Source organism: Papio anubis, chromosome 13 (genome assembly GCF_008728515.1).
Source record: "Papio anubis isolate 15944 chromosome 13, Panubis1.0, whole genome shotgun sequence".
In the NCBI taxonomy this organism is placed as follows: Eukaryota; Metazoa; Chordata; class Mammalia; order Primates; family Cercopithecidae; genus Papio; species Papio anubis.
The window spans coordinates 14473418-14494534 of NC_044988.1; the positions used below are offsets into that span (position 1 = coordinate 14473418).

General features: G+C 42.1%; 1 protein-coding gene and 1 long non-coding RNA gene across 2 annotated transcripts in view; one reads left to right on the plus strand and one right to left on the minus strand.

Moving 5' to 3' along the window:
* Positions 1 to 1273: 1273 nt before the first annotated feature.
* Positions 1274 to 5922, minus strand: LOC103878461. Its single transcript, XR_638666.4, has 3 exons — positions 5834 to 5922; positions 2668 to 2734; positions 1274 to 1314 (listed from the first exon to the last, which is right to left on the minus strand). It is a non-coding gene; the product is annotated as an uncharacterized LOC103878461 (long non-coding RNA).
* A 159-nt stretch (positions 5923 to 6081) lies between these two features.
* Positions 6082 to 21117, plus strand: part of RASEF (RAS and EF-hand domain containing) — a 77045-nt gene continuing 62009 nt past the window's right edge. Inside the window, exon 1 of the mRNA XM_003911850.5 lies at positions 6082 to 6815. Coding sequence (XP_003911899.1) covers positions 6385 to 6815 — 431 coding nt within the window. The 5' untranslated portion in view covers positions 6082 to 6384. The remainder of the gene's footprint in view (positions 6816 to 21117) is intronic.

Sequence of the window (21117 nt, forward strand, 5' to 3'; positions counted from 1 at the left end):
ATTGTATGTAAATTTTACCTCATTAAAAGTGATTAATAAATAATTTCATTCTCAGTAACAGTGGTCGAAACTCTCAAGTTTATTTATGCTGAAGAAACTTAAGTAGGATCTTTCTTAGGTATCCTCAGAGTTTCATAACACATTACTTCTTCTCTAAAGTAGTATTTGCTTTAAAGGTTTTAACAGTTTCTGTTTGCAAAAAGTACTATCAGTTACAGTTGGACAATATTAAATGGCACGTTTACAAGACCAAAAATTAAAGTCCTCAAAAGCTACTGTATTTTAACATAAACTTGCAGGACAAATAGTTTTCAGTACAACAACCTGTCATGTTCTGCAACCGGCCTTTTGTCAGAGTTTTGATCCTTTAACACTTACCTCCTTCCCCGTTTTATTTCTTCTTTAAGAAAACAAACTTACACTTGTGTATTAGTTTACAATTACTGTAAACAAATGACCACAAACTTAGCAACTTAAAACACCATTTATCATCTCAGTTCTGTGGTTCAAAAGTCCAGGAACAGCTGAACTGCGTTCTCAGCTCAGTATCTCACAATGCCAAAATCAATATGTCGATTTGATCTCAAGCTGGGGATGTGTTCTCATAGCAAGCTCAGAGTCCTCTGCCAAGCTCATTCAGGTTGTTGGCAGGTTTCAATTCCTTGCAGCGACAGGACTGAGGTACCCATTTCCTTGCTGGGTGTCAGCAGGGTGACATCCTCAGCTCCTTAGAGGCTATCTTCAGGTCCTAGCCACCTGGTGTTCTCATGACACGGCAGCTCACTTCTTCAAAGCCAGGAGGGGAATGGAATCATATAATGTCATCACAGGAGTGATTATCCCATCATATTCACAGGTCCTGCTCACTTCGAAGGGGACTGTGCAGAGTATGTACACCAAGGGGTGGGAACCAGGGTGCCATTGTAGAATTCTGCTTACCACAGTTTGCTTTTTCTGCTGTCCAAAAGTGAACTGAGGTCCACTTATTTTTATTAGATTTGATTTCTCAACTTGTTTCATATATAATATGAAACAGCGGCCAGGTATGGTGGCTCACGCCTGTAATCTTAGCACTTCAGAAGGCCGAGGCAGGTGGATCGCCAGCCAAGGTGTTTGAGACCAGCCTGGGCAACAGGGAGAAACCCCAGCTCTACAAAAAATACAAAAAAAAAATTAGCTGGGAGTAGTGGTGCGTGCCTATAGTCCCAGTGACTCCAGCGACCAAGATGGGAGGATTACCTGAGCCCAGGGAGGTTGAGGCTGCAGTGAGCCGTGATCACACCACTGCACTCCAGCCTGCGAGAGAGTGAGACCCTGTCACAAAAAATAAATACATAAATAATAAATAAAAACACAGACTTTTGTCTTAACTGAGAGGAGCAAGATGGATGAGGCACAGTTTGCTAACGTGGAAAAATGATATGAGTTTTGCTTAGTCATCACAAAATGGAATCAGAAGTTTGAAATGCAACACTTCTTGCTCAGTTCTAATAATGAACACCAACTCTGCTCTGGCTCGAGACATGAAATGGTATTTGATATTGTTTGGAGCCTTACAGAGATACTTAATTTTTTAAAATTTTTTAAAATTTAAAATGATACTTAAGTTTAAAAAATTTTTTAAAATTTGCCAAAATCTGGTAACTGTCAACACAATACCTATACAGCAATGCTATAAATCAATTATAGAAACAATATGCAGTCAAAGGGGAAGTTCAACTGGGTCTCTAATGCTTTATTTAAAAAAAATAGATCTGAGGAAAATAGAATAGGATGTTCACATTTGCTAATTATGGATAGCAGTATATAAGTGTTATTATTTTCTCTTTTTCATGCCTTACATAAAGGGTAAGTAGATCATTATGATATATGCTGACACATTCCTTTTTGCAAAATCTCCCACATTTTTCCTGTAACTTCCTTAGGAATAGTAAGCTCTGAGTATATATTCATGAGAAACTAAGACTCAGCTCTTACAGGGGTATGTATGTTTCAGAGTGTTCCTGAACCTACTAGTTGGTGCCTCAGTGGTATGCCATTACTAAGATATCTAGTTCCATTTTAAATGGCATTTCGGATCTTTCTGGGGCAAAGTAACTGCAGTGTTAAGTCATACTCTGAGAAGCACTCTCATACCCGAAGAAAATTTTACGGGGTGGATTACAATAGGCTTCCACTAAAAGCTTTCTCCACTTACCAGATGAAAAGCAGGTTACAGTGGTGTTGCTCCTTCCCGTTATGGGAAGTTGGGCCAATTTATGATGTAGGAGCAAGGGATCACTTCTCATGACTCACCACCCTAGTCACTGTCTAAGATGAGATCGCCTCAAGTATGTTTTGAGAGCACTAAGTCTGTGGAAAGCTCACGGAAATTGAAACCAAACCAAACCAAAACCCAAAACTCAAAGTTACCATAGTCAAATACGTTTAGGAAATATTCGATCGAACAGCTTTATCTCAAAGGAATATAGGATTCTTTCTAAAATTTATTTGTGTTTTACAAATGTATCTGATCACAAAACTATTTCTTTCCAAAGATGTCTTTTCACTGCTTTGAGAAACATGCTCTAACAAGATTATCTCTGATTTTTAAAATCTTTGAGCAGGCAGAGAGGAAGCTGATCTTTCAAAAAGTCATGATAACAATCATGGGCAAGCTCTCCTTACCTAATAATTCACTGGCTCTCAAAGGCTGCTCTGTTATCTCCAGTTCCTGGCTAGCTGTTTCTGGATGCTAAAATAAAAAAGAAGCACCTCCTATTTCTTTCTTTTCTCTTTGCTGTTTCTTGAAAATAATTAGAGACAGATTATATGACAGTGGCTTTCCCCTGAGTATATCTGGGGTTATTCAAAAACATTCCTGCTGCTTGATACCTGAACTGACATACACACTAAGTTATGTGTTTGTGAGTGGCAGGTCACAATGCAATTGTGTAAACGTTTGTAGAAAAAGCAGGATCCAATTCTTTTACTTAAGCCGGGAAATGGTTTGGTTGGACAGAAGAGAGAAAAGCTAAAAGATCTGCTTGATATTCACATTTTGTCCTGATAATAAGGAGCTACTAACTTAATCATGTGATGAAGTGTGGCTTATTTGGGGGACAGTAAAAGCCCTGAGAGAGACTGAAGGGTGAAATATTTGATCTATGTGGTGGCAGCAAATTACAGAGGGCTCTGGATGCTCGGATGAAGAGTTTACCCTTAGTTCTCTTTTTATTGGAGCACCACTGGGGGTTTATGAGTTAGGGTACAGGCTTCCTCAACCTCAGCACAATTGGTGTTTTTGGCCAGATAATTCTTTGTAATGGGAAGGAGAGGAGGCTCTGGCCTGTGCATTATAGGATATTCCGCAGCATCCCTGCAGCTATCTACTAGATGCCAGGAGCATCTCCCCCTTATCAAATTAAGACAGCCAAAAATGTCATCAGACACTGCCAAATGTCCCCTGGGAAACAAAATTGTTACCTGATTGAGAATTAAAGAGCTGAAGAATGACAAAATAATTGGTGTTTAAGAAGGACTGTCCAGCTGTGGTTGTGCAGAATAAACAGGAGGATGGCAGGACAAGAGCCTGGCAGAATATATTAGAGGCTGTCCCTTTACCTTAGGTGTGGTATATTGTAACAGTAAGGGCCTTCAATGAAGTACATTTCTCTGTATCCCTGTTTTTTTGTAGTCCCCTCCCACATTGACTTAGGGCTTGGCCATCTGACTTGCCAATGTGTCTTGTCAATGGAATATCAGCAAATATGACACAAGCTAAAGCTTGAAGAGCACTTGTACATTGGGGCTTACTGGCTTGGAACATTGCCACCATGTGACAAAACCCATGCTAGCTTCCTGAAGACGCATGGCCCAGCCAACAGCCAGCACTAGCTTCCAGAAAAATGAGTGAGGCTCTATAACCATTCAGCCCCAATTGAGTCAACAAGAAAGCCACCTAAGAGATCCGAGGTCAGCTAGCAGACAAACCACCTAGCTGAGCCCTGCCCAAACTGATGATAATGGAATTATGAACAAATAAAATGGTAGCACTTTTAAATCACTACTGCTGTTATGCAGTGATAAATAACTGATATCGTAGGTCTGAAGTATATTAACATTGGTAGAAATAAGAGTAAGAAAATGCATGCACAAGACATTAGGAATAATTCGTGGTTTTTTTGTTGTTGTTTTGTTTTTTGACGTAGTCTTGCTCTATCGCCCAGGCTGGAGTGCAGTGGTGTGATCTCAGCTCACTGCAACCTCTGCCTCCTGGGTTCGAGTGATTCTCCTGCCTCACCTCCCAAGCAGCTGGGACTAAAGGTGCCCGCCACCACACCCAGCTAATTTTTTTGTAATTTTAGTAGAGACAGGCTTTCACCATGTTGGTTAGGCTGGTCTCGAACTCGCAACCTCAAGTGATCCACTGACTTCAGCCTCCCAAAGTGCTGGGATTATAGGCATGAACCACCGTGACAGGCCAATTCATGTTTCTTGATGACTCTTCAATGAAGGGGCTTAGGGAAAGGGCAAAGCAAGTCACAGAACATAAAAATTCAGAAATAATGAGCACAAAGGTCAGAGTGAAAATTCAGGAATAAACTTGTGCAAGCAGTCTTCAAAAAAGCACTTCTGCCTAAGCAGTTAAAAACATGAAAGCATCTATTTTGAAAGACATAGATATCCATTAATTGCTAACAGTAGAAATATAATAATAGTTCAAAGATTTAGTTTAATAAGTATATTTGTAAAGCTTTAAAGGCATTACCAAACTAGCCACTTTTTAATTCATACGGAAAAATCAATCTTTAGAATAAACAGGAAAGCACATAAGCTCAAAATCAATAACAACTTATATTGCACTAATGATAAGATTCATTTCAATGTAGCAGCTGTCCAACTGTATACAACTATATTCACTTAACAATTAGGTTGCTAAGACCAGGACTTCTAATGGAATGCCTCTCATAATTTACCAGTTAAATTTGCAGGTGGGGGTTATCAGTAGTAGTTACAGTTTAATAGAAGCTGTTAGCGTTGAACATGTTTATTGTACAATTCAAGAGGAAATAGGTCCTCAGATGTTTAGCACTTAGCTCTATGTTTAAGAACACTAGCCTGGTAGGAACGTGTTAGTAATATCCCTTACTTAATGATCATATTTTTAAAAAATCAAAGTAATAAACGATAAAGAGAATCCAGAATGAGATAAAAGAAAAACACAGAGTCAGAAAGTCTAAAATGTGGAGGAAATGGATAACGTAAAGTAAAAATGAGCCAAATGTATCTTCACAGGCTGTGAGAATCGCCTAAAGGCACGGTTACACAAGCCGTAAGACAGACTGAGGGTCTCCTGGAAATGGATGGACAAAAGTGTTTAAAAGGATCAAAATGGGTGGATTTTAAAGATCTCATATCCATTAAGCAATCAGTATTAAAGAAACAATAGTATTGTCGAAAAAAGTGTTTAAAACCAAAGGGTAACATACCTTTGGATATATAATTTCCATGAAGTTTGTTTAAAGAAAAAAACCTCCAAAACGACCTGTCTTTGTTTAAACAATGCTGCCTGCCAAGCGATTTTGTTTATTAATTTTTTTCTCAGGTTTAGGAGACAAGGATTGAGAAAAAATGTGGAATTGGAGATCTGGAAGATCTGTGTTTAAGCAGTGGGACCTTAACGTTAGACGCACAGAAATGCGTTAACGAAAGCCAGTAAAACTGAGAATGGGGTCTTCTGGTAAATCTTGTACTTTGGTTTGTAAGAAACTTGTATGTAAAGAAGTTTACCAAGTTCGGGAATAAGATAATAAAATGCACTTAACCCATTCGGATTCCTACCCCTACCTACCTTACCTCTGGCCGGTTAGCTTCTCACGCGCGCGCCGGCACCTTCTGTGGAGAAGCTGGGCGCTGGGCTCTACCCGAGCAGCGATTACGCGGAAGGGCAATGCTCCCCCCGCACCCCCGTTCAGGCCAACCAGGTCTCCCCTTCCTACGCGGAAAGCAGCGGCGGGCTCCGGGGCGTGGGAACTAGAGAAGCGAAGGCGCGCGCTCCTCCTCTCTGGCTGGGCGGAGCCGCACCCGCCGAGAGAGTGGTGAGGGCCACCGCGGCGCGCGGGCGCTCAGTAGGGAGAGGCGCTTCTTCGCGGTGCCCGGATCCAGAGCACACCCCACCGCCCCCGGGACCTGCTGGAGACTGGCCCGAACCGTCGTCAAAGGGAGCAGCCCGGCAACCCCCGACGTCCCTCGCCCCGCCCGACGTTCCCGCAAGTGGCCAAACCAGCCGGACAAGCCAAACTCGCCGGGTCTCCCGGCAGCAGCAGGTGGCCCCGTCCTTCCAGGGAGGGCCGTGCGCCCCGCGGCGCTCCGGAGCCCTCTCGGCCGCCCCCGCCAGGCGGGATGGAGGCGGACGGGGACGGAGAGCAGCTGGCCCGACTGCGCTCGGTCTTCGCCGCCTGCGACGCTAACCGCTCGGGACGCCTGGAGCGCGAGGAGTTCGGGTCACTGTGCGCGGAGCTGCGGGTGCGGCCGGCCGATGCCGAGGCCGTATTCCAGCGGCTCGACGCGGACCATGACGGCGCCATCACATTCCAGGAGTTCGCACGTGGCTTCCGCGGGGCCCTACGCGGGGGGCGGCGCGAGGACCGGGGTCTGCTGGGTCCTGCGCCCGCCGTGGCTGAGGCGGGGCCCGAGACCCCCGACAGCGAGGAGGACGAGGGCGACGAGGACGCGGAGGCGGCGCTGGCCACCTCGTGGGGCCCGGCGAGTCCCGACCCGGCTTGGCAGGATTTCCAGGCGCGACTCGGGGAGGAAGCCAAGTTCATTCCCAGGTGCGAGTGTGAGCTGGGGCGGGAGGTGATCTAGCGCTTCCTCCTTTCTTCTTCCCACTTTCTTGCAGGTGTGCAGACCCAATGCACTTTACACTTCTCTGTGAGTTGCTTGTCTTCCTTCACCTACTCGCTTTGACTTTTCCAAGATCCGCTAGAGTTAAGAAAAGGGAGAGAGTCAGCGTTTGGGGAGAAAGTTTTACGTGCTGAATCCTGAGCCTGCAAAGGGCAGCGTGTTAATTACAGGAGCTCTCCTGAAATCTGCAGCCGCTGGCGCCCCGCGCGGGTTTAGGCGCGCGCCCCACATCTCACCCCGTCCTGGTTACGTCACCTTCTACCCCAGGCCTTAGGCTCGCACCCCAGGGCTGGGGCCCGGGCTGTTTGCCAATTTGGCGTCCTCTGTAATAGTTTTCTGATTTGTCGTTTTCCTAAGACTGTATAGAAAAGGAAACTGTTGAGTTTTTATATTGCTGGACACAAATACTCATTTGATGTACCTGCTAGGCATTTTACAGAGTTCACACGTTTAATTTTCATAACATCCCTAGAAGGTAGGCTAGCTTATTTCTGAACTTAGACTTAGAAATTAGACAGACGTTAAGGGACTTGCCCAGTTAAGCAGCAGAGATTCGACCCCACATTTTGTGAACTGAAAAACTCACTTTTTATGTGACGGAATAAAATGAAAAAATGACTTTATATTCTCTGCTCTTATTGCTGTGACAGAAATAACGTGTCAAGTTATTAATTATCAGGAGGTAAGAGGATGCCTGCAGGTGGGATTTCAGGGCCTGGAGAGGGAGAGGCTCAGTTTTTCTTCTTTGAGCTTCGTTTGCATTTGTCCATCCCTTGGCGTGGTGGGTGTCTCCAGCTGCTATTTTTCACTTCATTCCCCGGCGATGCACACATTTCAGTGCTGTAAGTGTTTTTCTGCTTTATGTTTGGAGTTTAGCTGAAATTTTATTGAGCTCTGGCTGTCGTTATTAAGACGCTCTGAAAGGCATCATTTTGGTTGGCAGTTGGCACATCTGAGATGGAAGATTGGAAAGGAAGTATCCCTGGAAGGTTGTCAGTGTGCTTGTTCATTGGAAGTCCTCACTTCCTCCTCCTCCCAACTTCTCCCTCCAGCTTGGAAAGTGAGGGGAATATTGGGCATGGAGAGTGACTCACTGCCATAGAAGGGTTGTGTAGAGAAAGTGGGTGTGTAACTATCTTTTCTATTGTTTACAGATGAGTTACTCCCCAACCAGGGAAGTACAAAATTAAAACACTGCTACAACCTATACTCTTTCTTTGAGTCATCTTTCATCTGTAACTTAGTTTGGGTGCAGCTAGTTTAAAAAGGTAAGAATTTTAGGAATGAGGCAAGGTGAGTGCATATCATATTGGATATGATGTATGCATACATGTGGATCTGTTTTTCACAGCTGTCTAGTCTCAGCAACAAATATTTCCCATACAACCTTAAATGATTGAAATGACCTGGATCAGTGTACAAACCAGGACTTAATATTGTTGGTGGAATTATTATTATCATGTTGCCTTTCCAAACTCTTCAGAGATTACTACGTTTAATGGGCACTGGTGTCACCTGGTAGACTTGTGTCCTAAGCCTCACCTCACCTCCTGATTTGAGATTAACAAGTACAATATTTGTCTTCCTCTCATGTTCAAGTGGAAGAGATCTAAACTGCGTTGCTGCATCAGATTGTTACCATGGCAGCCATCGGCTGTTTTGGTAAATTGGATTAATTCTGCTTCACTTCCTCATACAGCTGTTCACCTTTTCTTCCATCCATCCAAATGTGATTTAAATTTTTTTTTTGTTATTGATAATGCTGTCGGCATTATTTCAGCCAAATTTATTCCACAAACATTACCAATAGCCTGCCATATGTGAGATACTGGCTTAGGTACTGTCCTAGGTCACTGGGGACAAAGAGAAGGATGGTATGTAGTTCATGCCTTCAAGATGCTCATGGTGTAGATGAAACATTTTTCCAACAACTTCATTGAAGAACATTTAAAGCCAAAGGAAATTTGTAGGAAACTCTCTGTATTGTAGACATAGCTCAACAGACGGCTGCAAGCAAGAATTTTCTGTAAAAAGTCATTAAATTGCTCATGTTTGTACACAATATTTTGGGACTTGTTTTAATATAAAGTAGAGTTTCTTCTGAAGGGAGAATTGTCTTTCCAGGAAAGTGTGCCATTCCAACTTGTGGCTTTGTTTCCCACCTGGCACTCAATCTTATCCCTGGGGACAGCCTGCCCCAGGGCTATCCTGGGGAGTGTTCACATCCAGTTTGAGAATAACGGATATTAAATAGGAAAATGTTTGGTTCCTATAAAGGTAAAGCATGACACTGTTGATTTTCATTTAAAGGATCTTTCAAGCAAAATATTAAGCAATTTTGGGTTAAACTCCCCAGTCATCAGTAATTGCGATGTTAGAGGGAAGATAATACGGCATCATGAAGGGATGAAAGTGGCCTTTGGGATGTGTGTCATTCTTGAGTTCATTTTCTCTTAGAAGTTTGAGGGACTTTTTCTTTTGAAGGCTGAGGAAGGAGTGTCCAAGGAGCTGTGTGACATGGTAAGCTGAGCCTGGCAGGTGTGAAGGGTCTGCAAGGTGGACCTTGACCACTTCCTGGTCAGTTTGATAAGGTCAGCCAACAGGTGAAGGCAGCAGGACAATGCGACGTGGTTACATGGGGGAATTTGGGAGGGCAGTTGCTACAAGGCTAAGAAAAGTCCTGGAAGTAGGAAGAAAATGTGTGGGTGTTGAGGGTGGAGGGGCAGGGCAGAGAGCAAACTTATAATGTAGCCTTGCCAGTTTCTGATGCCTGGGTCATTGTCTTGGTGACCGCGAGTTTCATACTCAGGAGATACTCAGTAAATAGTCAGCAAATGTTTGCTGAATGAATAGAAGATACCAGTAATCTTTGATTCTTGTTTCAGATATCTGCATTTTGAGAGAAAGTGTAGTTCATGCTGTGAGCTTTTGCAGATTTTCTCACTTTTTTTTTTTTCAGTTACTGTTGTGAGCCGGTCATGGTGTTTAGAGATTGCCAAGAGAAGGAAATAGGCTCTGTGTGTGTGTGTGTGTGTGTGTGTGTGTGTGTGTGTATAGAGCATTTCATGGATGGCTGAGAGGAGGGATGAGGGTCTCTTCTCTGACCTCTAGTCAGAGCTGAAGCTTTTCAGTGTTTTCTCAACTCCATTTGCAGCAATTTTGAGTGTTATCTGTGAATTGATTCACGCTGATAAATTAACTTGGAAAACCCCACATTCTCACAAACAGCAACGTGAGGGTGCAGCTGGCACTGGAACCATCATGGGCCTGTGAGTGGGCACAGGTATCCCAAAAGTGTCCAAAGCAGGGACAACCTCAGGTCAGGTACCTGCTGTGTGACAGGTATCAGTGATGGGTGACCTGCCAGGCGGTGCTGGGCTAGGATTTGTTGGGACGTCAAAATCAGCACCGTTAGCTGTTTCGCATAGTTTGCGATGTTTCTATATGCACCATGTTGAAGGGGATTCTTTTATTTGGTAATTTAAAAACAAATTTAATTGAGAGGAGCCAAAACTTTCCATATGTGAATTGTATAGAGATTGGCAAAATGGCTTACCTTATTAAACTCAAGAGGAAAGGCTCCCCCATGGGACAGCAATCCTATTTAATTGGGAAACTTTGAAAAACAAGTAGCTGCCGGTAAGCAGAGGCAAAGTTTCAGTACTGGTGAGGGTTGCTTCTCCATTTCCTCTTCTTGGGTGCTAGTTTAGCCCTTTTCAGAATGATTGCCTTGTTTTGTAATAGTGTAGTTGCTTCACAGCTCCCTTAATTTACATGATACGGTGCTTGACAAGATAGAAAAGGGAGGGGAGAGACAGAGGCAAAGAAAGACATAAATACATCAGGAGTGAGCCAGAGAGCAAGAGAGAAGGCCAGAGATAGAGTGGCAGAGGGGGAAATGGTGAGAGGGAGTGAAACATAGAGATTGGATGGAGGGGAAAGGAAGAGAGACTGATGGATTCCATCTTGCCTCGGTTTCCCCTCTTTCCACTCAGTGAGCCTATGGCCCCGAGCCACCTTGAGATGAGAGAGGCAAATCAGCTCTTCTCTCTTTGATCTCAGCTCTTGAATATCTTCCACATGTGAGCATCTTGGTGCTTTGTGATGTGTTTGTGGTATGTAAAGATATATATATATATATATTCATGCTCATGGTCCTCATCCATGGAGGATGAGTACAACACTCACACATTCTCTTCCTACTTTCAGGACTTTTCTTAGCCTTGTAGCAACTGCCCTCCCAAATTCTCTTGTGTAACCACGTCACATCCGGTTCTCATCCAAGAAGAGAAGATGTGTTCTAGCCTTGCAACATGGTGGTGGGCTGCACTCAAGTCCTAGATATCAAGGGTATTTACCTTGAGTACCAGCTTTGGAATCTGTCACTGTGCTCACCATAGGTTTTCTGGAGGTTTCTTTACCTTTTCCGGATTCTGAACCAGGATCCTAACGTCTGTGTCTCTGTTTATGTCTGTACCTGGATCTCCTTGTTTTCTAACTGTTGCTATTCTGTAGCTTTTTGCTTTTTCTCTTTAATGTGTCCTCTGTCACAGTTACGTGTATCATTACTCTGCTGACTGGGAGAAACCTGTCTCTTAATAACTACAGCTCATTGTTGCTGTATAGAAATGCTACCGATTTGTGTACATTGATTTTTGTATCCTGAGAATTAACTGAATTCGTTTATCAAAGCTTAGGAGTCTTTTATAGGAGTCTTTAGGGTTTTCTAGATATAAGATTATATTGTCAGCCAACAGAGATAATTTGACTTCCTCTTTTCCAATTTGGATGGGTTTCTTTCTTTCTCTTGCCTGATTGCTCTGGCTAGGACTTCCAGTACTGTATTGAGTAGGAGTGGTAAGAGCGGGCATCCTTGCCTTGCTCCAGAATTTAGGGGGAATGAACCTTTGATCCTTCCTCCTGGGCCTTGTGTGAATCTGTGCAAGCCTTAGGTTTTATGGGCTCTACTTGCTGGGTGGTGGCCACTTCTGGTTCTGATATTTGAATTTAATCTCAAGGTAGTAATTTCTTTTTGGCTTTCAGATTTGGGGAAAGTATTCTGGCCTTCTAGTCCTTAGAAGGCTCTCTGTTAGCCACCTGGGCAGTGGCCTGCTGTAACCCTCAGAATTCACTGATTGCTCAGAGCTTTGCTCTCAGAATTTGAAGAAAGATGATTTATTCTGTCATTCTGGTTTGTGCAAAAATCAAAGGCTTGAAAAGAAAAAGTCTTAAAACTTAGTGTTATCAGGGAAAGTTTACTGCCAGATCTACAGACTCTTCTCTAGCTTTTCCTCGAACCTGAACTTGGGATTTACTCTTCTCTAAAATTACTGTTAAATTCAGTTACACTATCCCTATCTCTTTAAGCGTGTAACAATCTTTATCTGTTTCTTGTTTCCTGCCCGTGTTATCCAATCTTTTTTCATTTGTAAAATGAAAGTGGCTGCATCATATGGGGAATGGTTAGTGTGCCATGGTGATTCCAAATGTGTTTCGAATCCTTTTTCTCTCCTCAGAGGGTATATACAGTATACATTCTTGCTTCATGTATATAACTTATTACAATTTACGTAGCGCTTGAGTGCAGTATACAGTCAGAAGAGGGAAATGGGAAGAGAATATTTATTCTGAGTGGTCAGGGATGCCTCACCTGACTGTATTAGTCTCATGTGAGATTGTAAAATGGAAAGTAAACACTGTCTGTCTCCCGGAGGGAAGTTCTAATGGTGGAATTTATCTATGACACATAGGATTTCTTTAGAATTACTTTGTCTAACAAACAAGTTCATTGCTTCAACTTGTAAATATTCAGGGTCTTCCAAATGATAATTGCTTTTCTCAGAGTAATTATAAGAAAAGAAGAGTGAATTTTAACCCTTAAGGCCTTAGTCTATATGTCTTATAAAAACAGGATATACAGTTCCAGTAGTGCAAATGTTTCTTTGATCCTTTCTCTAGTTCACCCAATTTTGACATTGCCCTTGACATCTCACTAGGCACTATGCATACCTGACCCTGACCTTGTTTCTCACGTTCTTAAATACTCAGGAGTTTCTGACACCTGAAGGACCTGGGGTGTGGAATAATGAATGGGAAAATTCCTCCTGGCACACCGAAACACCACTCATTCTGGACTATGGATGTTTCACATCAAATGTTTCTCAAATTGGGAGCCATAGACCCTTTGTGGTCATTACATATATCTTTGGGAGTTTTAGGAGACCAAATATTCTTATTTTCATTTTGGCGATAATGTAAAATAAATTGATGTGAGCTCATTCCAGATCACCTGCATTACAGATTCGGATAACTCTTGCATTGCAGATTTGGGTATGCAATGTCAAAACCAGCCTTTGTGTTCGTGAGGCATCCCTTAACACTGTGCGCATTGTCATGAGCTAAGAAGGAAGGCCAAAAGGTGGGCTATGCGTGTGAGCCATGTTTCCACATAATCCGAAGGTGACTGACAACAGAGTCCTGGATTTTCTGTAGTCTCAATATAAAAGTGATGGGAGAATGGGGTTTTGATTATAGAAATGTGCTCCAGATAGCCATGTGTGAGCCAGTCCCACACTGACATTGACTGTGGAGATTTAGCTTGGAAAACTGCATGCCCTGTCAGATTAGCTGACTATTACTAATTCTGATTTCACTGATTTTGTAAATGTGTGTCAGTGTTAGAAATGTACTGATGCTCTTGGTATAAGGAGTTTATATCCGATTTGTGTTTGTTCATAGTTAAGTGTAATGTGTTATAAGCAATATTTAAGTTAACTGTGGAGTTCACAGGAGTCTTGTTTTTTTTTTTTTTTTAAACGGAGTCTCGCTCTGTCGCCCGGGCTGGAGTGCAGTGGCTCAATCTCACTGCAACCTTTGCCTCCCGGGTTCAAGTGATTCTCCTGCCTCAGCCTCTTGAGTAGCTGGGATCACAGGTGTGCACTACCATACCCGGCTAATTTTTGTATTTTTAGTACAGATAGTACTATGTTGGCCATGCTGGTCTTGAACTCCTGGACTCAGGTGATCCGCCCTCCTCAGCCTCCCGAAGTGCTGGGATGACAGGCGTGAGCCACCGTGCGTAGCCTCACAGTAGTCTTTAATAAGGTCTACCTGTTAATCTAAGTATGAGAAATATTATTCTAATGGGACTTGAAATCCTCAAGAACTATATAGGACTGTAAACATGTGTGTTTCATTTCTCAGTATGCATTTATCTCCTCTGTCATTTAAATTGAGGGCATAACACTATGGAAAAAGTACATCTTAAATCTCCCAATCCTAAGCAAGGAAGATCTGTGTTATTTTCCCACAGAGGAAACTCTTCTCGCCCTTTTTCCTATTTTTCATTCATTCATTCATTTATTTACTCATTCATTCCTTCACTTAACAAATTTTTTTTTTTTTTTTTTTTTTTTTTTGTCCACTGTATGCCCAGGACTGCACGAGGCACTGAGTACTTAGAAATAGTCTCCTGCCAAAAGTCCAAGTTGCTTAGCTGGTTTCTCTCTATTCAGAAGGTGGTGACATCAGTGAGGATATAAAGTGGCGAGAATCACGAGGTAGATGGCCTGGGTCCAGCTCTCAGTGGTGGTCAGAAATCAAACAGACCAGCTACACTCGGGGAGTTTCCTCCCCTCTACCACGCCTTCCCTTGCAAGGCTGAAGTGTGCCAAAACTTCTTTCTTTTGTAGTCCAGCATGAGTAGGACTGCAGGTCCCTGTCAAATGACCTCCAAGCTCCTTCCGCTCTTACTACATACACCGTGGGCTGTGATTAATGGAGGAGGGTTCACAAACATGGAGGCCTCCAGAGCCAGGCAGGTAACGTTGACCCAGTGATGTGGACTCTATGGCCAGTAAGAGCCTCTGCTTTATATGCTGGGAGGAAAGCCACTTCTCAGCCTGGCCACTTTTCAGCTCTAGGCAGCGGCTGCCGTGCAGGATGTGGGTCCAATGTTGACAGTGATGCTGGATTTTAAGTGCCAATTTCCAATTTTGCATAGCTAAAGAGACAGCATTTCCAGTGTGCAACCTGTGAATGTGCCCTGGTTAATTCAAATGTTAGGTTCGATCTTATTTTGAAGATCCCTGTTGATTTGAGCATGTCGTTCCATGACATCCTAACTTAGAACTTTAATGGTGTTACTTATTTCCCCTCTAAGTTTGTGGGATACCCTTTTGACCCAATGACAGTTTATCTTTACTTTCTTGTTTGCTCTTAGATGTTATTGTACTTTGCAGAGTTATCTCGCTCAGGCTCAACAGATGTTGTTGTACAATATTTTCTACTTCCAGGTTATGCTGCCCTAATGGGTATGTCCTAGGGGAGGAGGGCTGAACTATGAATGCATTGGGATGTCTAGGATACCTATTACTCTGATATTTTTCTTTCTCTTCGTCTGAAGCTGGAAGTACTTGGCTGTCACAGTTTTTAAGACATGTAAAAAATCAATTGGAATGAAATGATTTGTGATGAAAATTAAGAGAATTATAAGAGGTCATATTTTCTGGTATTGTAGTATTATTTTCTTTCATTGTTGGAATTCTTCATCCGTTAGGCACCGTTGTATTTTAGGGCTAAGAAATTTGAACAGCCATAACAGCTGTGTGTCTGGGTTTCTTTTCCTCTTTCTTTCTTTCTTTTTTTCATTTTCTGTCTTTTTTTATTTTGTCTTGGAGTAGTCTCATACAGGTTCAGTCAAGCTTTATTCCTTAAATGTTCTCACATGTATCTGTCCTTGTCTTCCATTTTTAAGTGGCCAGGTGGAAACACTCAAGGTAATGGCATGTTCTGAGAGCGCCTCCCCACCAAGTGCACACCAAGAGCAGCCGCTATCTTTAATTTCAATTTTTAAAATTTAGTTTTGGGGTGTCTTCGGGGAATGTTCAGCCTTGATACCCTCTGTGATCATTTACAACTATAAAAGTACGGTGCATGCTCAGATGGCCATTCTGTCATAATAGTATCTTTGATCAAGTATATCTTTTAAGTATCTAGATAGAAAGAAAAGAAGTACATAAGGAGTTATTTATTCTGAAATCCAAGTGCAGTGGTGAAAGTATCACCTATTGTTAGCTGCCTGTAGCTACCTGGTGCGAGGGCGAAGGGCTTATGGGAGGTTTAGGTAGCATTTCCTGATTTGTTACCCGTCTGCCTAGCATGGTGGACTTTACCATTTCGTCCCCTGGAATAACACAGTCACCTCATAATTCTTGCTTCTGTCAAACAGAGTTACAGTCTCCTCTGGGCTGAGGTGGAAGAATTCATGAAGAGCCAACACACATTTGTTTAGAAAGTCCATTTTAGGATACTCCTGTGTCATGTTTTCTGATGGGAATGCTGTAAACTAGTGTTAGTGTTTGTAGTGCAGAATGCTTTTTCTTTTCCTCCTTGGGGATCTCTTGGTATAGCATGTACTTCAAACTGGCAGATATGGTTTGCTTGGGGATGCTAATGAATGAATTATACTACAGGCATTTCTGCTTGAACACAGTGTATACATTCCAGAAAAGCCTAGTGTTCTGCAAACATACACAGGGCATTTGGGAAAAAAAGTAGAAATGGTGCAGACCACTCGATAGCTATACTTCTGTAATGAGAATACCCAAATAAGCAGTAACAATCATAAAATACTAGCACAGTAAAAAAAAAAAAGTCATGCTAGATTCTTAATAGACATAGAAATACAGTACTCCATAATACCTGTAGGTATCTTAAAAATGGTAGCTATTGGGTACTAGGCTTAGTACCTGGGTGGTGAAATAATCTGTGCAAGAAAGCCTCATGACACAAGTTTACCTGTACAACAAACCTGCACATGTACCCCTGAGCCTAAAATAAGAGTTAAAAAATAATCTGAAAAACTGTTTAAACATGAAAATATAGGATTTTGCAGGGTTTTTTTTTTTTTTTTTTTCTGAAGGTGAAGGTAGCTTAATGGAGATGTGGGGTTGCAGCTGCTTTTAGTTAGTGGGGCAAGGACAAAATGCACAAGGATCCAAGAGAACCCAGACAACGCAGGTGGACATTCTGTGCTAAGAGGGCGATCACGGTGCGAAATGGCATCAGGTCCACACTGCATTCCTTTGTAGCCTGCGGCGTGCAGCTGTTAATGGACTTGCATTTCAGTGGCTGTTACTTGGGGGCATAAAGCATTAACACACTGGGAAAAGTCATTTCCACTTTAGCATCCTTCACTTACTAACCTAGGGAGTGAACTAACTGATGCTGCAGGTACCTGCATTATGGCAGAGAAATCCTAAAAAAACATCTTGAGTACAGAACTCATGGGAAGCTCCAGCAAGGCACAAAGACAGAAATGAATGTCAGATTGATTCTGTGTACACAGATTCAAGGTTTTGTATTGGTCTAAAAGGATAATGCATCACCTCTCTCCTAAGAGATTATACCAAATGAGCTCTCTTCAGGATGATAGAAGTCCATCAGTCCACAAAAGTTTAGAAATCTATTAGGTTGTTAGAGTCCTAATGACCCTGGCTAAAATGAAAATATGATGGGATAGCTGAGCACTTGGAGCCTTGGGAAGTGACCTACTCTGTTGAATGATATTTAACATTAAGGTTTTTATCAGTAACAATTAAAGTTCTTATTCAGCTCTTTTCATCAGTCCTAGCATACATTCACTGTGAAGCTGGCACATTGGTCTACATTGATTAATCCCAATGAAAGTGCAGTGATTTTAGACATTTGTATTAGAGTTCTCCAGAGAAACAGAACCAATAAGATGTGTGTATGTGTGCAAAATGTACATAAACACAGACACACATATAAAATATATGTGTTATGTATATACCATATGTATACACATATGTCTTGACATATTATTTAGAAAGAGAGAGTTGAGAGAGATTGATTTTAGGGAATTGACTCATGTGACTATGGAGGCTGGTAAGTCCCAACTCTGCAGGGCAGGATGGCAGGCTGGAGACCCAGAGAGGGGTTGAGGTTGCAGTCCTGGTAAAAAGGTCATCTGCTAGCAGAATTCCCTCTTCCTCCTGGGAGATCAGTCTTTGTTCTAGGTCTTTACTGAATGGATGAGGCTCACCTACCCACATTATGGAGGGTAAACTGCTTTACTCGAAGTCTGCTGATTTAAATGTTAATCTCGTATATAGAATACCTTCACAGCAACATACTCACATGTTTGAGCAACAATCTGGCTGCTGTGGCCTAGACAAGTTGACATAAATAAAATTCACCATCATAGCCACTAAGAGAGTTTTTCAGATATTCTCAGTTTTGGGAAGATCACTGAGCATTTTTGAATGCTTCTAGCTTGTAAGTAACAGAAAAATTCAAACTAATCAGGAAAAATTCCTATACATATATTATATCCCCCCACCTTCCAAATGCCTCAACACTCCACAACAAAGTACCTAAGTCAACTTTAAAGTTATTAATATTTTTCATCTTCCAAGAAAAGGCTTGCCCTACATCTGCTTATGGCTGTGAGATGCCCCTCTGGGAGAAGAGGTCTTATTATTCAGCCTTGTTCCTACCCCTCCACCCTCACTCTACAATCCATTTCTTCATCAAAATAGTCGTAACTTCAAACTGAGCACCTTACAGAAGATACATCTTGGATTTGAGCATAGCCATCCAGCAAGCCACACAAACATTATGCTTTGCTGGACTTTCCTGGGCAAATTCACTGCGTTCTGGCTTCCTTTCTTCTTCTCCTTCCTTCTCACTCCTTCCTTCCCTCCTTTCTGCACATGCTCTGTGAAAGGAAGGCATTGTGCCAAGAAGTCCAAAGGCTGACATTTTAATGAGGAACAGGAAGAAATTCTTTCCAGTAGGAGTGGGTCCTTATCTGCTGTGTCCAACTACTAGATTTTGTCCCTGAGTTGGAAGTTGCTTACAGGATGTAATGTGAGAGCACAGGGAAGCCAGAAGTGTTCCACCAGGTATAAGTCCTAAAGCAGCCACAAGAGAGCTGCTAGATTCATTATTCAGCAGCTCAGTGGGCACTGGTGGTAAATCACATCTTCTCTCTGCTAGTCAAGGGCGTTTCTAGAAATGCAAACTCCCAGGGCCCACTGCAGACTCACTGAAGCATCTGTATTTTAACAGAATCCCTGAATGGTTTGTGTGTGTAGTAAACTCTGCTGAGAAAATGAGAAGTGAGAGTGTGGGATGTGGCCACATCTGCTGGGCAGATGTTTCCAAAAAGGCAGAAAAGACCCAGAAAAAAATCGCTGAACTGAAGTAGAAGAGAGAAACTTCGCTGACTTCAAAATGTTGCCTTGGGGTGCTTCTGGTTATTTGATATCTGAATTTTGAGATGTTCATGACTGAGTTTACCTTGAGGATACAGTCCTTTATACTCCATCAAGTACTTTGTGTATTTTGTGAATGTATTCTTCAAAGACAAAACACATGCAAAAAAAGCACACAGAGCGGAAGCGTTCAGCTTGCGGGGTTTTCAGATGGAATGCTTGAGTAAATCAGAATGCAGGTGAAGAAACAGAACATTTCACTACATTGCGGAAGCCCAGGTTCCCCCCTCAATCACTGCAGACCCCCCTTTCCAGAGGAGTCATCGTCCTTCGCCTCCGTGTTGATGTTACATACGTAGGTTCGTGCAGTGCATCTGGCTTCTTTCAGTCACCATGATGTTTGTGAGCTTGTAGTTTAAAACTTTTATTTTCATTGATGTAGACTCTTCCGCAGTGTGAAAATGCCACAATCGATTTATCCAGTTTACTAAAAATGTCCATTTGGATAATTTCTACTTCATGGATGTCACACATAGTACTGCAGTGATCATCTGTCACAAGGCTTTTGGTAAGCATATGGATGTGGGCAACGCATTGGTCAGAAAAATTGTTTGCAAAATCACTGAAGCTTTCCGTGCTAATTCAGGGTCATCATATGAAGTCTGGTTTTACTCTGGGAGGTAGTAGAATGATATCCCCAGGGATTTGTGGAGATGGTGGTTCAGCTTGGCTTTTGAAGTTACTGTGTGGAGTGTCTGTCCTTGCCATCAGGCTGCCAGATGACGTTTTACTATTCTCAGTACTTCCTTCCTTCCTGGGTCTTTGTCTGTTGCAGTTTTGGAAAACAGATTATCAGATACATTAGAATTGTGTTTTTTAAAAGCCCCATTTGAATGTAAATGATTCCTATACCAAGCAGGAGTGTCTCAGAAGCTGTTTTTCTTTTTTTTTTTTTTCTGACTTTCCAACCTCCTTTTGGATTCTTCTAGGCATCAGATACCTGAGTTTCAGATAGCTGGAGTGCTGCCATCATTTTGAAATTATAATATCATTATTATTTGTGGTTTTACTCCTGTTCCATTTTTATTCATACATTAACTCCTTTTTCAATTTTGTTTATTTTGGAGGTTCCTCAAGTAGACGCTGTAGTTCTAAATTATCTTTTTAGAAATTCAGCCACTTAGAGAGAGATAAGCACAAAACATGGACTTATATTATTTTGAACACAAATAAGAAGTAGGTGCCCAGCCAGGAGTGGGCATAGTTCACGCTGAATGAATCCACTGAAGTCTGTCAGTCACCTCATATGTTGGTCACTGAAATTATTTTTAATCCTTTCTCTTTTGAGTCTTAGGGGAATGCTTAAAAAATTACACACCAAGATAAACAAATACTACTGCCTTGTGGATTCTCCTTGTCCACTCAAGCAAATTATTGTAATAACTTTATGACAACTTTCTGTATAGTACTTGGATTTAAAGCAACAATTAGGCATTTATTTCCATTTTCTTCAGTAGCTTTTGCATTCGTTTTGCTGCCCAGAGGGTATCTTACTATCCAAGCAGGTGAGAGAGGAGTGCGGCTCAGACCACAGGGAAACAGAACTGGAAACCAAGGGAATGTTAAAGGTTTGGGATAAAAAAATATAAACTGAGATAAATGTAAGTATACGGCTTACTGAAATTGCTTTTTCCTTATCTGATGAACCAGTGAGTTAAGATGATGACTCAATTAAGGGAAGACTGGTTTTTCTTTTCTTGACTTTTCTTGAGGGTTGAGGTCAGACTCTGTTGGCAGATGGTGTTTGCAGATCTGAAGGCTGTTTGCTCTTTTAGTGAACTGTGGCTCTGGGAGCACAAAAGTGGACCAGTGGCAGGACAACTGATCCTTGAATAATGTGCAAAAGTCGGATTTTAATGAGATTTTTGGCTACCTTTTTTTAAAAAACACATTTCAGAAAGTCACCCTTCTGTTCTGGAGAGAATCAAAT